The 14,637-nt window shown below is 44.4% G+C and overlaps 1 protein-coding gene across 1 annotated transcript; it reads right to left on the reverse strand.

Annotated features, from left to right (window-relative positions):
• Window positions 1-1,543: 1,543 nt before the first annotated feature.
• Window positions 1,544-12,103, reverse strand: ubtd2 (ubiquitin domain containing 2). The gene is made up of 3 exons (XM_079283175.1): window positions 11,971-12,103; window positions 9,094-9,330; window positions 1,544-3,114 (listed from the first exon to the last, which is right to left on the reverse strand). The coding sequence occupies exons 1-3, from the start codon at window positions 12,038-12,040 to the stop codon at window positions 2,603-2,605; spliced, it is 819 nt and encodes a 272-aa protein (XP_079139301.1). The 5' UTR covers window positions 12,041-12,103; the 3' UTR covers window positions 1,544-2,602.
• Between the last annotated feature and the right edge of the window lie 2,534 nt (window positions 12,104-14,637).

Consider the following 14,637-nt stretch of genomic DNA (forward strand, 5'->3'; position numbering starts at 1 on the left):
CTTTGACCCATGTAGAAAAAGAAATATCTCATCTGGGAAGTTACCTGCGTGCTATGATTTATGAGAGGAGTTTCCATCATTCATTGTGCTCCCATTGTAACCACTAACATTTCACCATGCCAGAGCAGGTATATCTGTGATGATAGCCAGCAGACCATTTACTATAACTCTTTCCTAATTATAGTTATGGAGGTTTCTTTTGATTCAACACCGCTCTGCTCAAAAGGTAATAGATGACTATCGCTCATGGCTGGTGTGCGCTGTGGTTTCTGAACAAAAGTTTGTGGCTCAGAAAGAGCACCTAATTGAAATGAAAACTTTTGTAAAATGTATGATTATAATAACATTCGCGCAAAAAGAAAATGACATTTTGTGACTGATACTCGATCAGGTATGCTGTATAAAGGTACTTACCCCCCAAAAAGCCACAATTATGAGGACTTGACATGTAATGCCACACTGACCTTATGTTGCATTCACTTACCTTCTGCCAGTCACTCATGTACAGCGTGACCTTTCACATTCAACAGCAGGAAAGTAGGCCATTAACTCTCCTTCTTCCTCCACAAATAAAACTCAAATGCTTAGTTACACATGTTAACGCCATTCAGTGGTTCACGCTACTGAACCTCATTCCACATTCACTGGCTGATTGACGTTTGCATATTTGTTCTCAGGCTGGGAATGCCAGTTGGCAGCACTTCATTCAAACACAAAGCTTACAGTGGCTTCTTCTCTCTCGACGGCCTCTCTGCGTCATGGGTTTCTTTTTTTGTTCAAGGAATTTTCCATGTTCTGTCCGGCTGGAATGAGGCGATTTAAAGGAGCTATAGGTGGATCTCTTACCTTTGGACAGAGCCCAGCCAGCTGTTTGCATCTGCTTCCAGTCTCAATGTTAAACCTAATGTGAACCTATTGCTTCAACACATGCTGCATGGGCACTCTGGCCAACATACATGCCGATGCAGTTGCGGCTCTTTTTTCTGCACGTTAACACTTTGCAGCAAAACTGCTTTCCCCTACCTTTGATATACATTTCCTTCCTTTAAAGCCAACTCTTATTCTTGGCCAGGCCAGTCAGGCCTCAGGTTTCCCCTGGTTGCCTTTTGAAAACAACTCTCCCCATTAACCACTGGCTTTATTTGAACAGAGTTTTAACATTTTGGTTTGTGTACAAATTTGACCAAGATATAAGGTGTTAATTAGTGAGCGACAGAGGTGCTGGTGGGACTTATCCTTACCGTTAGACAGCGCCAGCCTACCCGATTCCAATCTTTATGCTAAGCTAAGCTAAGCTATCTGGCTGCTGGCCACTGATTGGTATTTATTACACAGACATGAGAGCGGTGGCGATCTCTTCACCTTACTCTTAGCAAGAAAGCAAATAGCATAGTGTATTTCCCATAATGCCAACTGCAAGAGAATGTAAATCGCTCTGTAATTGCTATAGCGCTATAACGTTTGTTCCACCTCTATATCAAAATATGAACACATTCAAAGCAAATAATTAGACAAGAGACTGAGGAATAGAAACAGTGATCAATTTGAATTAAAAACATTTTATTTTTAATCAAAATATGCAACTGTGTTTCTGACGTTTTATCCTTTTTGCCACACAAATAATTGTGGTTTTGTCTTGATCATATACGAACATCCACGCACACATACGCTTATGCACACACACTCACACACACACACACAGGCTGACTGACTACTTAATGTTTATTACATGATTGTTCTGTGAAGCAGAGTGAAATAAAGCATCTGATCCAGCGGCAGCTCGTAACACATCGTCATGCCCCCCCGACACATCTGTTTACGAACTAGCAACCTTTCCTTACAGCGCGGTATACTGGCTCAATCCCCAAATGACCTGTTTGAATAACCGTCACGATTGTTTTAGCGTCTTCTTCCTTCTGAGCGTGTTGAATTGTATGGTTGTGAAAATGTATTTATATGTAAGTATAACCCTGTGGCCTCAGAAACAGAATTCTGCCAACCCAAGTTTTGCCAGAGAGCACAACTTGAGCGGAAACTGAAACACAGAAACGTTTGAACATCAGTGTTGCTCAGAAAACCCTTTGTATGCCGTCTGACATAGTTCTCTTTTTGTTGTTTGGTTTCCATGGGAACAGTTAAAAAGACTTCAAAAAGGTCAAAATATCAACGTGTAAAACCAAAAGGAAGAGTCTTTTTCTCAATTCAAGAGTTCGTTTTGCTCCGGCAGACAACCTCTGCCCGAACAAAGCCCATCTCAGCACAAACTAAAAGAGAAGAGTAGAGGAGAGAAGAGAAGAGACGAGATGAGAAGAGAAGAGGAGAGAAGAGGAGAGAAGAGGAGAGAAGAGGAGAGACGAGAAGAGACAAGGAGAGACGAGAAGAGGAGAGACGAGATGAGACGAGAAGAGAAGAGACGAGGAGAGGAGAGAAGAGAAAAGGAGAGAAGAGGAGAGACGAGAAGAGAAGAGGAGAGAAGAGAAGAGACGAGATGAGAAGAGACGAGAAGAGGAGAGAAGAGAAAAGTCAGAATCAACTCTCATTCTTTATTTTCTCCCTTGTTGTCCTCCTCCCCCTCTCTCCGGGCTTCCAGGTTGGGGCCGAGTTAATTCTCGACGGGCGTCGGCTCTTGCGACAGCGCTGCCACTCCTTCCCCTGCCGCCGGCCCGGAGGCCTCTGGTGTGTGTCCTGTCGTCGACGCCGGCTCGGACGGTGGCGGCTGGCTGAGGATGACCTGCACTACGTAGTCCCTGGAGATGTTGAGTTGGTCCAAGCGCAGCCTGTCAGTCAGTGGCCGACCTGAGAAGAACCAGCGTTGGGTCGCGGCAGGCACGCCCTCCTGACTGTGTAGACGGCGCTTCATCATGCCCACCGTGTCCGTGGAGCGGACCGCCAGCCGGAGGTCGCGGCCCGTGGAGAGCCGGAGCCGGAGCTGGCACTCCCCTCCCGAGCCGGCGTCGCTGGCGCTGCCCGTGGACGGCTCGGCTGCGGCGGAGTCCGGATCCGAACCGTCGGGCTCATCGGAGCGCTCTTCAATCATGTTGACGGGAGGAGAGAGGCAGTAGACCGGCAGCTGGTATCGATTCCCCAGTTCATCGTAACATTCAGTCAGAGCTCCTGGAAGAATGGAACAATCTGTCAACACGTTACATAAATGTCAAAGGATTGTTTTTTTCCTTTTTAAACTGTTTATTTTTACAGTTGCGAGCATCATTCCTATCAGTTACGATAACATCATCTGCAGCTTCATTGAAAGTGTGGTGGGACACAACATCTAACCCGTGAATATAACCTTTCAAAGGAAGGAGCGAGGTGAAACACCGACAGGTTACTTCTCGATTTGCTGAAATGATCTGCTGTACTTACCGCAGATATTTTTAATGCATGGTGTGTGTTGTTATAGGAATTACATATACAACTTCAACATTAGAAACCATCATCGGCAGAAGGTTACAGCTTACTGTAACCCACATACCAATATGAACGGAACAGTTATATTTAGTACACTAGGTTCATGTGTGACTGGGAAGTTCCACTACGAAGCAATTAACAACTGAAGTGAACATTTCAGGTAAACCCTCAACTGTCCTTTCGTTATGATGAACGCTCTGGATAAGGAGCGCTTTCCGGTGCCTCGCTCTGCACGAGCTCGACAACGTTTTGGCACAGTTGTGTTGTATCTAAATAGCTGTTTACTTTTGTATATTTTCACTGCGTTCTTAATCTGAAAGTCACACTCGCGTAACGTTGTTTCCGTTCAACAAAGCCGGAGCCTGAACTCTTGTTCACATTTGGCTTAAATAAGACGGAATGGAGAAATGAGAGTCGGACTCAACAGAAAACAAAGACTGAGTGAAAGCAGGACAAAAGGGATTTGGTGAGTACTTTAAAATACATGATGTCACTTTTGACCTACTGTGATTCAGACACAGAGTATAGAGTTGGATGAGAATGGGGGGGGGGATAAGATGTAGTGAAGAGGTCACAGAATTCCACAAACAGAAACTTAATACAGTGGTGATTGGAGGGGGGACCCCCCCCTCCCCTCCCCCCAGGGGTCCTCGAGGGGATTTCAGACAGGTCACCCTGCACAGTAGTGTGTCACTACGTTGCACACCTGAAAACACCAAGTAGTTTTATTGTGGGTACGGGTGTTTTGATCGCAACCTTTGCTTGCCTTATTTTTTTTTTTAACCTTTAAGAGTAATATATAAGTGTGCGTAAAATCCCAATTCATCAGCCAATTCATCCCAGATGTTTTCTCTTTCTAATGGTTTTTAAAAAATTTTTATATTGTTGCCCTTCAGACAGTTTTTAAAATTAGAACCAAATAATTAAAGACCAGGGTGACACACAAAGCAAGAAGTCTCTTCTGTAAATAATTAAACTTCTTGTACCTCTCTTGTATTGTTAAATGACTTAACTGAGGCGCAAGAGAGAGAGAGAGAGAGAGAGAGAGAGAGAGAGAGAGAGAGAGAGAGAGACAGTGAGCTTTGTGGTAAGCGAGACTGAGATGAGTCAGCAGAAGCCCACAGGATGTTGCTTTCTGCTCGACACAGAGCGAATGTGAGAGGGAACGAGAGCTTCGCTTTGTTTCCAAAACTGAAATGTGCGGTAATGTGGAGAGAAAGTGTGCAGCGCCTTACAACAACAGCACTCACCAAAAAAACCCTTGGTGTGAAAAGAAATACAGAAGTTATTTCAAACCAAACAACAAGGAGGGGGGGGGGGCACTTTACATGTCCGTCTGACTTCATTTGAACATCTCGGTTTTATAGTAAACTCTGAAGATCCAGTGGTGATTTGAATAATCTACAGACTGCCCAGGCCCGACAGTGTTTTCATCCAAGAGTTTGTTGGGTTACGATCCCATTTTACATTAAAGTGTGACTCAGGCTATAAAGCAGCCCACACACTCGCAGTGTTAAACCCTTGATCTGGTTATTTACGGTGGTCTCTGCCCTGCAAACTTTGAAACTAAGCATATCTGTGTGTCTGGTCACAAAGCAGTGTAAACTACAGGTGACCGTGTTTTTGCCATCAGGACCCTTCGGCTTTGGAACGAGCTGCCTGAGGAGGTACGGCTCACAGAATCAGTAATCTCTTTTAAATCACTTAAAACACACTTTTTACAGACCGGCTTTGATGTGATGTCATCTTTTTACTGCTTTATTTTATTATTGCTATTACACAGAGGGCTCTTCTCATGTTTTGTCTTCATCTCATCTAATCATTTATACATCATGCACAGCTTTTTCACAGCGACGCGGCCATCTGGAGTGGTGTGAAAATGGTCGGGTATGGATCATAACAACGGCTTGTACATCCTCAGTCTGGAGTCTTCCGGTTTCCCTTTTTGAAGAATGAACACAGACTACTGCCACCTGCTGGTACGGAGTTATTTCCTCTCACCCAACGTGCTCGTTCGCCGCTGTCTGCGGTCTTCACGGTGTGTTCAAGTGAAACAGTTTTTTGGCCAAGACAGACACAATGTGAGGCAGTCGGCCTTTGTTGCTGTGTCTGGGCCTTCAAATTCCTCTCATGTCACAGTGAGGTACCAGCTGACACGGCTAAATATGTGAAAGCTCTCATAGCCGATGTAAAAAAAAGGCTAACATCTATAAAACTAGACAGATGTTACACATGGGTCACTGACATTCTACAAACATCATGTGGATATGATTCTGTCCGTATAGCTCACTTGCTTTTTCTTCTTCTGTGGTTTGGCTCCACATTAGCGTTTAGCTGCAGAATCCTAATTGGTTCCAGGTGGTGCTAATGCTTTTTGGCTTTCATTTAGTGTTTGGATTGAAAAACAACCCTGCAAGGGGGGGGGGGGGGGGAGATCGGCCTTTGCACACCAAATTTAAGACGAGCAAGAAACATCTGTTGCTGCAGGGCTCTTTCGTACGGCCACCCAAAGAGGAGCTTGACTGGTTATGGCTGAAACACGAAGCTCATAATGACGTGAATCAGTGAAGATGACGTTATTGTTTGATGGAAATCCAACATGTTGACCAACAGGCTGATGCAAATGGCTCCCATCTTCTGCTTCACAGAGTCACGTTTGAACACCGCAGATCAGGTTGGTCTCCAATCCAATTAGATGCACTGAAGAAGGAGCCCTACAACTGATGCATGTCTAATGCTGCGTTCACACCGGTCGCGTTGATTTTTTGACGCGCGTCGAGATTACATACAAAGTCTATGCACAGACGCGATGAGACTGGCGCGCCGCGATTTTGCGATGGCGCGGCGCGTTGGACGCGTTATTGCGGCGCGGTGGACGCCGCAAAATCGCCAACGCGCGAGTTGAAATTTTTCAACTTCTGCGAAATAATCGCGTGACGCTGTGGCGCGATAGCCTATCAGCGTTGAGTTGCTCCCCCTGTCATCACTGACTTCCTGCCGTTGTTGAATCAGGAAATAAATCCTGTAGCCGTCTGTGTTCACCCAGAGCTCTACGATACCTCATATCAACAGAGACCGGACCAAACTATGTGTATACGTACATGTGTGTGTGTAAACCATATGGCACAAACAATGAATAGACGCTGCCGTATTTACGTCTACGTGACGTTATTGAGTGCTGGTGGAGCTGCTACGATGTTAGCATAGCCTAGCACCGATCCATCAGAGCTCCATTGAGAAGACCAGTAGCCTACAAATCGGTATCATTACGCAGTTATTTCGGAGTCCCTTTTTGTCGGTTTATTGCCGTTGAATCACAGCCAAATCAGTTTATGTTGTGTTCCTACAGCTGTAGTAAACAGCGACCTGTGGCTTGCTAGACACAGTGAATACAGCTCGATACAATCCACAGAGCTCCTCTGAACAATATTATGAACCGCGTTGATTTTTTGACGCGCTGCAAAATCGCATCCAACGCACCGTCGTTCACACCAAACGCCGCCAAATCGCTCCGTGCCGGAGAGGGGGCGTGGTTTATTGTCCTGGAAGCCGTTCACCTGGCCGCCATTTCTTTCCGCTATCAACCGTGAAAGGAATAAGGACAATTGCTGCTTTGTACGTGTTGTGGAAGTCCCTCAAACGTCGGAATGCCAAACGCCGTCATGTCTGGTTCATAATATTGTTCAGAGGAGCTCACAAACCCTAACACCCGACATCGTAACACTACTTTGTGAGGGCTTTGCAAATAAAATAATGTTATAACTGAGTTCAAATCTTTGATCAGATCATAAACTATTCTTTAAAAAGATACACGGTGGTTTTGAGAATCGATACAATATCACAAAAAATAATATTGCGATACTCAATACTTAAAAAAAAAGTTCTTACATCCCTATCTGCTGATTGTCTGGAGGGACAGGTGAATCAGAGAACGCCACCAGAGACAAAATGCGTCCCCATCCAGAACAACACAACAATGTCTTTACAAGAGGAAGGTAACCATTCCTTTCCTCAGTTGAGGTAATATGACTCTGAAATTATACGAATTAGGAATCAAGAGAATGACGCACATCCAGAAATAGAAATGACTGATGACTGTGTGGAGCTGTTGGGCTTCTTGAGTCTGAGCCAACTGTATTGATTCGTTCTATGTGAACGCTCTCCAGTCAGTTTTAGAGGAGACACTGTCTTCATACGTACCCGAGTGATTACTTCATTACATCCTACCAAGGACACGCCTCTCCACCTCTCCACCTCTCCACCAGTGTATTATTTATTGATTCCTCATACAGCGCAGTATATACCTCCTAATAGCTTCAGTCTCAACTCTACAATGCGGCCGTTGAGCTATACTTCAGCATCTGTAACCCCTTCTAACTGCGGGCTGAATGCTGTAAATGCTTGTTGTTGCTTGGAATCGGCTCCATATTGATTAAACACTCAATCGCTGTGTGCAGAAGCCACTCACACAAGCAGAGAAGAATAGTCCTGTGTGGGAAAGTTTACTTCCGGTTTTTGAAACTTCAACATGAAGGTAGCTGCATGAGCTTAAGATGGATGTGTTATTGCCTCAAGCTGGACAAACACGGAGGCTGTTCTCAAGCTACCCACCAAAATCTGTGTTCAAATAGATTCGAGGACAGAATTTGTACGTGCATTTGCAACATCATGTGTCATTTGCTGTTGACATCTGGATCTGAAGACTTGTTCATGATATTTGGCAGGTGGGAAGGAAGCAAGTCACCCTCAGTGTGTCCCACTTTCATGCTACACACACTAACTGTATGCAGCATGAACTAATGGATTCACACTGCTTCTACTGCTCCACATAGTTCATGGTTTTACACAAAGAACGACCAGCCGTCCAAAACTCAAAGATATTCAATTTGAATTCAGTATGAAAACGAACAGCATCAAATGCTGACTTTTAGGAATCTGGAACCAGCAAACGTTTGGCATTTTTATTTAACTAAATTACAAAGAATTAGGAACGTAGGGGCCATGGCCGTCACTTGTCTAAAGTTTTAGGCCCTTGCTTAAAATCTCTTAAAATTAGGGCTGAACAGTTATAATCCTGATTATTTTAACACATATTGAGATCACGATTATTTATAATAATTGGTCATTCTTTTTTGGGACAAAAGATTTTGACTGCACTTTCACATTTAAATCTAATCAACACATATTCGCATCCAAAGAAGACTTAAAATAACGTTCATATCATATCACTCCAGCACTCCAGAAAGACTTTCACAGGTTGCCACTGTAGGTTTGTGCGTGCAGCAGCATGACAGCGCCCCAAAGTGAAGCCAAATCATCTGGATCGCCCCCCCCCCGGTAGGTGACTGTTAGTATAGGAAGTGTTTGATTTGCTGTGAAGCGGAATTTTCTGAATGGAGCATGCGTTTTAAATATCTGCGCTTGTTGCAATCGCAATTTATTCACGGGAAGCCCAAACTGTGATCTGGCACCAAAAAAAAAAAGAAAGAAAAGAAGATCGGCAGCCTCCAGAAAAGCCTCAAACTGTTCTCTACAGCTGAGTTCCTGAGCTTCAGTTTCTCTAGAGAGAACTTAGCAAAAAGGGAGGTAATCATCAACCGTCCTACATCAGGTACCGTATACAATATACCAAAACAAACACCACGAGGTATCTGCTACGTCTACCACGGTGGAATTGTGTGTTACCGTGCGGCAGTGTGATGCTGGCCCCGTCGAGGATGGCCTGAGCCAGCAGGTGGTCGTTGCTCTCAAAGGCGCTGGCCGCGGCCCGCAGCGCATCCCAGATCTCCTTCCGGCCCTCGAACGCTGGCGCCGTATCCCAGAACTCATCTCTCTTGCTGCGCAGCTGGCCTTCAGTCATCGGGTAGTCACTTTTCCATTTAGGCCGTTCTCTCTTCAGGGGCTGGTTACGCCCTAGAGTCACTGGAAGGGGGGAAAGAAAGATAGAGGAAGACAGGATGGTGGGAGGAAGGAGAAAAAGAGATACACAAGAGTACGAATGTGAGGGTGGGGTAAATGGAAAGATGTGAGGAAAGAAAGGAAGATGGAGATGGACGGAGGAGAAGAAAAACAGAAACAAATGGGGATGTAGGGAGGGGAAAGTAGATGGAGGGAAGTGGAAGATGACAGTCAGAGTGAGAGAGAGAGAGAGAAGGTGGGGGAATACACAGAGGATGAAAATGAGAAGTAGGGGTGAAGAGTAAAGGAGAAAGAAGGAATAAGAAGAGTTAGGATTCATCTGAAACAAAGCATCAGTTGTTTTGTTTTTTTAAAGACTGCTCACAACTAAACTCAGACGACAGATTCAACATGAGCCAACACACCATCATGTGATATATAGACATGGAGCACACACTTAAGACTGAGCAGAACCGGAGCTAGCCGTGTTGTGTTACTCAACCCACTTACAAGGTTAGGGTTATAGCATCTAACAGTGCTCCATCTGCAGCAGAATGGCTGATGAATAACACCATCTGGATCAATAGCGAAGGGGACAACAGGTACGGGGAAGTGTGTGTGTGTGTGTAACACAGAGACAGAGGAGAGGATGACGGATCAAGGTGTTGAGTTACACCTGCTGCTGGTACACATGTTCTCTGATGATCACATGACACAGTCTGATAACACCAACCTTCAACTGACTGTTTGTAGTAAATAGGAGCTCCAACTGACCTTTACACCTACATTGACTTTTTCCCCTCTTTGGTTGGATATAATGATATAATTCACCAGTGTACAAGTTATGAGAGTATTCTCTTTTTAAAAATGGCTCATAAAACCACCAGATTATTGTACTCAATCGAGGGACGAGGGTAAATGAGGTCCTCGGTTGCCAAAATAAGAAACTTAAGTTGTGCGTGGGGGGATATTTAGATGTCCCAGCAGTACACTCGAACAGTTAATAGCATTTATAAACATCATTAGCGACACATGGCAATGTGAAACCTTTTTATTTTCCTCTTTAAGTCCATTCTTATTGCAGGTTGAATGCAGTCTACATTGGTACAGAAAAACAATCTTATTTGTAACATTAAAGTGGCGTAAAAGAACATACAATTATAACTATTTGGCAAATTGTATCCACATCGATGGGCAAGGTAGTTGAACAAAACAAAACAAAACGTGTTGGGAAACAAGAGCACAAACCAAGAGAGCAATAAAAGATACATACTCTGCTGTTCATACTTCTGCATTAACCTACTTTCCAGCTCATCCATCTGCTCATAATTTACAAAGCATTATCATAAACACGGGCCTACTTGGCTTTCTTTCAGTAATTCCTCAAAACAATTAGTGATGACGCTTGAACTAGATGAACCTAGTTATGACACCTGCTTTGGTGAAAACAGATAAATTGACATGTGTTCGGGTGTAACTGCCTCGTCTCTGTCCTCATCGAGCCGGGTGTCAAGTAACAGCTGCTTGTCTGCATCTTGTTTTAACACTGCGTCGCTTCTTGTTAGACTACGAACTCTCCTCCACAGATACAGGGATCTCTGGAACCTGTTTACGGGACATCTAGACGTCCAGGATGTCGGGGGAGATGACCGAACACGGCGTCGAGACGGATGCAAAAAGGAAAACATTAAGGAAACCAGGCTAAAGCTCAGCATCACAAAGTGACCACGCTCTGTCTCCAAATCTGTGATTAAAATAACTCAGTGGCCAGAAGTGGAACCCCTTTTTCAGACCAGACACGCAGGAAACTACAGCACAAAGTTGTCTGCAGCACCGTAGCGTGATACAAATTAAAAGTGACAGTATCAACAGAAAAGATCTAGTGGTAAAAAGCAGTGTACCCTAAGCATATGTTTTTGTAATAATGGTATAACATGCCCAATAACCTTAGGTATTGCATGCACTACTGCTTAAATACTAAATAAACTAATCTGCTGCAGTCTTCTGTAGTCTGACATTACTCTGCTCTGCTCATAGTTGATCTCGGGCCTTGATCACAGTGAAAAACACACTTCCTTCATCATGAGGGTGAAGCACCCTTTAAGTTTTGACACCTCATCCTCCTCTCTCCCCAACACTTCACAGCACTGAACATGCACCCAACGCCTCGCATTACACAAAAGACTCCATTAAAAAACCCTCACATGTTTCATCGGTGCTGCGTGCATTCAGATGACAGTCCGGACGTGAGTGAAATCAGACTGTATCGCTCCCCATGCAAAGCCATTGACGTCTGTGACCCATATTTGTTATGCAGAAAAGCTAGCAAGCTAACGAGGCTACATTTTAGCCGGCTAGCTCAGTCAAAAGACCAAAGAACAAAAGGGAGGAAAGCGTCGCACAGTAAGCCCCCCCCCCCCCCCCCCCCCCGTTTTTAGAGTAGCGACGAGGCGTCGTTTCTCGCTTCGAGGCCCGCTGTGTGGAGGGAGATACCCGGGGGGAGCTGCCGTGTCTGTGTCCGGCTCTGTCTCTGGCTCGGGTATAAAGGAAGAAGACCTCCAGCCAGGACAACATGCAAAGAAAAGCCCACAGGAAGCCCCCCTAAAAAAACAAAGAAGCCACGCTCGTACGCACTGCAATAGGTTGATAAGCGCTGCGAGTTACCTCCAGTGCCGTCCGAGTTCTCGTTTAAGCTGCCCGAGGAGTCGTGGTGGCTCCCGACACAGCCACCCATGGATGTTTCGGCAGAGCAGCCCGGGCTAGGTAGCTCACCCCCCGGCCCACAGCTAGAGCTACATCCACTAGCCCCCCCTCCCTCCCCCTCTCTCTCTCTCTCTCTCTCTCTCTCTTTCTCTTTCTCTCTCTCTCTCTCTCGCTCTCTATTTCTTTCCCCCCTCCCCTTCTTTACTTCCTTCCCTCCCGTCCCTTCTCCTCGTTTCCTCGCGTCCTCCCTTTTTCTCCTTCCCTCCTCCTCCTCCTCCTCCCTCCTCTCAGCATCGGCGGGGCACAGCAGGCCCCCGCATCTTCATCTGTGGGGAAGGCGGAGAGAGAAAGAGCCACAGAGGGGCTCGCATCGTCACAAGGTGACCGAGAGAGGAATGGGGGAGAGGAGGAGAGAGGAGGAGGAGAGGGGAGAGAACAAAGGAGAAGTGAACTGTAACGTAGGAAGGATGCAGTCTCCTTTAGGGCAGCACATGTTTTAGACTCAGTTGATGATTATGTTTTTTGACACGTGCTAGACTCGTATGTTTGTGTGTGTGTGTGCGTGCGTGCGTGCGTGTGTGTGTGTGTGTGTGTGTGTGCGTGTGTGTGCGTGCGTGTGTGCAGAGAAGCTGGTTGCTGTCCTGAAGAAGACACAGCAAATCACTTAACCTTTTTCGTAAATGCCAAGGAGGACTCCTGCTGTTAGCCTACTGTTGGCCTCAGTTATTGAAATTCATTCACTAGAAGGCTGGGTCATCTATTCTATTCTATTCTATTCTATCTTGGATAGTAAGGCCTTCAGGGATTAGACCATCAGTAGTTTTCAGGTTTTGAACACACACACAGACTTTAAATGTGTTGCGTGCTGTAGGTAGATTGATTTCACAACACAGAGTGACAGAGTGTTATTGCGCTATCCTCTCATGCATGGTATGGGGCAGATATATTTAATTTTTTTGCCGATATGAATGTGATTTGGCAACACAGACAAATGTAGTTGTTGTGCTACCAGTTCTTCCATTTCAGTCTGTCTTGCAGATGCATTTTTATTATACTATCAGTAGTTTTTAGGTGTAAACACATTTGTTGATTTCCAGATTTCCCAACACAGTGATGTCTTTAATTATATTCTCTTATGCATTGTATGGTTCAGTGGTTGGATTATGTAGGCGATATAAATCAGATTTTACATCACATAGTGAAATGTAGCTACCTATTCCATTCCGTGCTATTTCAGTCTGTCTTGCAGGGAGGCTTTTTATTATCGTACCAGTAATTCGGTTTTAACACACAGCAGATGTTTTCAACACACCGTGAAATTAAGTTATTGCTCTATTCTATTCTCTCCGTTTCACTTCTGTTCTGTTTCATTATTTTTTACGTTGTAATCTTCTCTTCTCTGTCAGAGCAGTGCTACTCACTTTATTTCTGCATCTGAATGCAATGTTACACCAGATGGACACTCTCCCGCCTGCTCACTATCTTTAGGACTGTCCTAAAGAGACTTGAGTGTAATTTGACACACTTGCGTATTCATGTACACACAAACACACACATACACACACACACACACAATAGCAACGCGATAGCGAGGTTACCGTTTCAACAAAGCTGTGTGGAATTACAATTACTTCCCATTGCTAGGAACTGAAAGAAGACATTTAGGCAGCAGAGAGCTTACTTAGAAACCCTTTAGTCACATGACGTAATATGATGTAACAACTCAGAACACACTTGACATGTTGCTGCATATTCTGTGATCAAGGTCACAGCAGGAGATTCAGCACGTTGGTTTTTTATTATCTTCTCTGCCTCGTCTCCCATTCATGACGCAAGTGATTGAACATTGCTTTTTATAGCAGGATGTTTTTCTTCAGGAGGTGCTTCTGGCTTTCGCATCAGGGTACTGATTGTAGGGAATGCTGCCTTTTTTGGCGACCAAGGAGTGAATTTAAAGCGAGATCACTGAGGCTTTATAGAATCTCAAACCACCTTGTTATGGGCATGTCCTGAAAAAGTTACACGGAAACTTTAAACTTTTAAACTTCCAATTAAAGTCCTAGACTAGTGTCACCAGTAAGCTGTGAAATGGCACCGCATGGTTCAAGGCAAGAATAGGCTGTTGACCAAACAGACATGGAAAGTGTGATAAGTTTATTTCTGAGATTTACAGTGACCTCTAATTACTTTCTTTCATCCGACAGTATAATTAAATTGCAAATATCTATAATAGCAAAATGATTTGATGTCGATAACACACAACAAGTGTAGTTAAGATATATTGCCAGCAGAAAGACGCGTGAGGTTCAATGGCAGTTATAAGACACTCAAGACACACTGTAGACAGTAGCAAGGTTTGAAAAACACAATTTTGTTAACTTTTGAAATACAGACTTAAAATGTTTGTCCCAGATGTTTGAAATTAGATTTGTTTGAAAACCTCAGATCCATCTGTGAGTGCATGCAACTTATGCCACAGTATATAATATGTATAACATGGCAGAAGTAAAATTACACAATTTATCTCTTTGATGATTGCATGGATTCCTGCAGATTTCCTTGTATGTTATGAACAAGAATTTGACAAATTATCCTTATGCCTTATGAATCAATTAAAAGTGTTTATGT

This window comes from Melanostigma gelatinosum (genome assembly GCF_949748355.1).
Source record: "Melanostigma gelatinosum genome assembly, chromosome: 14".
Taxonomy (NCBI): Eukaryota; Metazoa; Chordata; class Actinopteri; order Perciformes; family Zoarcidae; genus Melanostigma; species Melanostigma gelatinosum.

Excerpts from the sequence above, each read along its gene's own strand:
- ubtd2 (XM_079283175.1), bottom strand. The coding sequence starts at position 12,040 with ATGGGTGGCTGTGTCGGGAGCCACCACGACTCCTCGGGCAGCTTAAAC. Across the intron at positions 9,331-11,970 it reads GAACTCGGACGGCACTGGAG|TGACTCTAGGGCGTAACCAG; the intron begins GTAACTCGCAGC and ends CCCCCCTTCCAG. Across the intron at positions 3,115-9,093 it reads CAGCATCACACTGCCGCACG|GAGCTCTGACTGAATGTTAC; the intron begins GTAACACACAAT and ends CCATTCTTCCAG.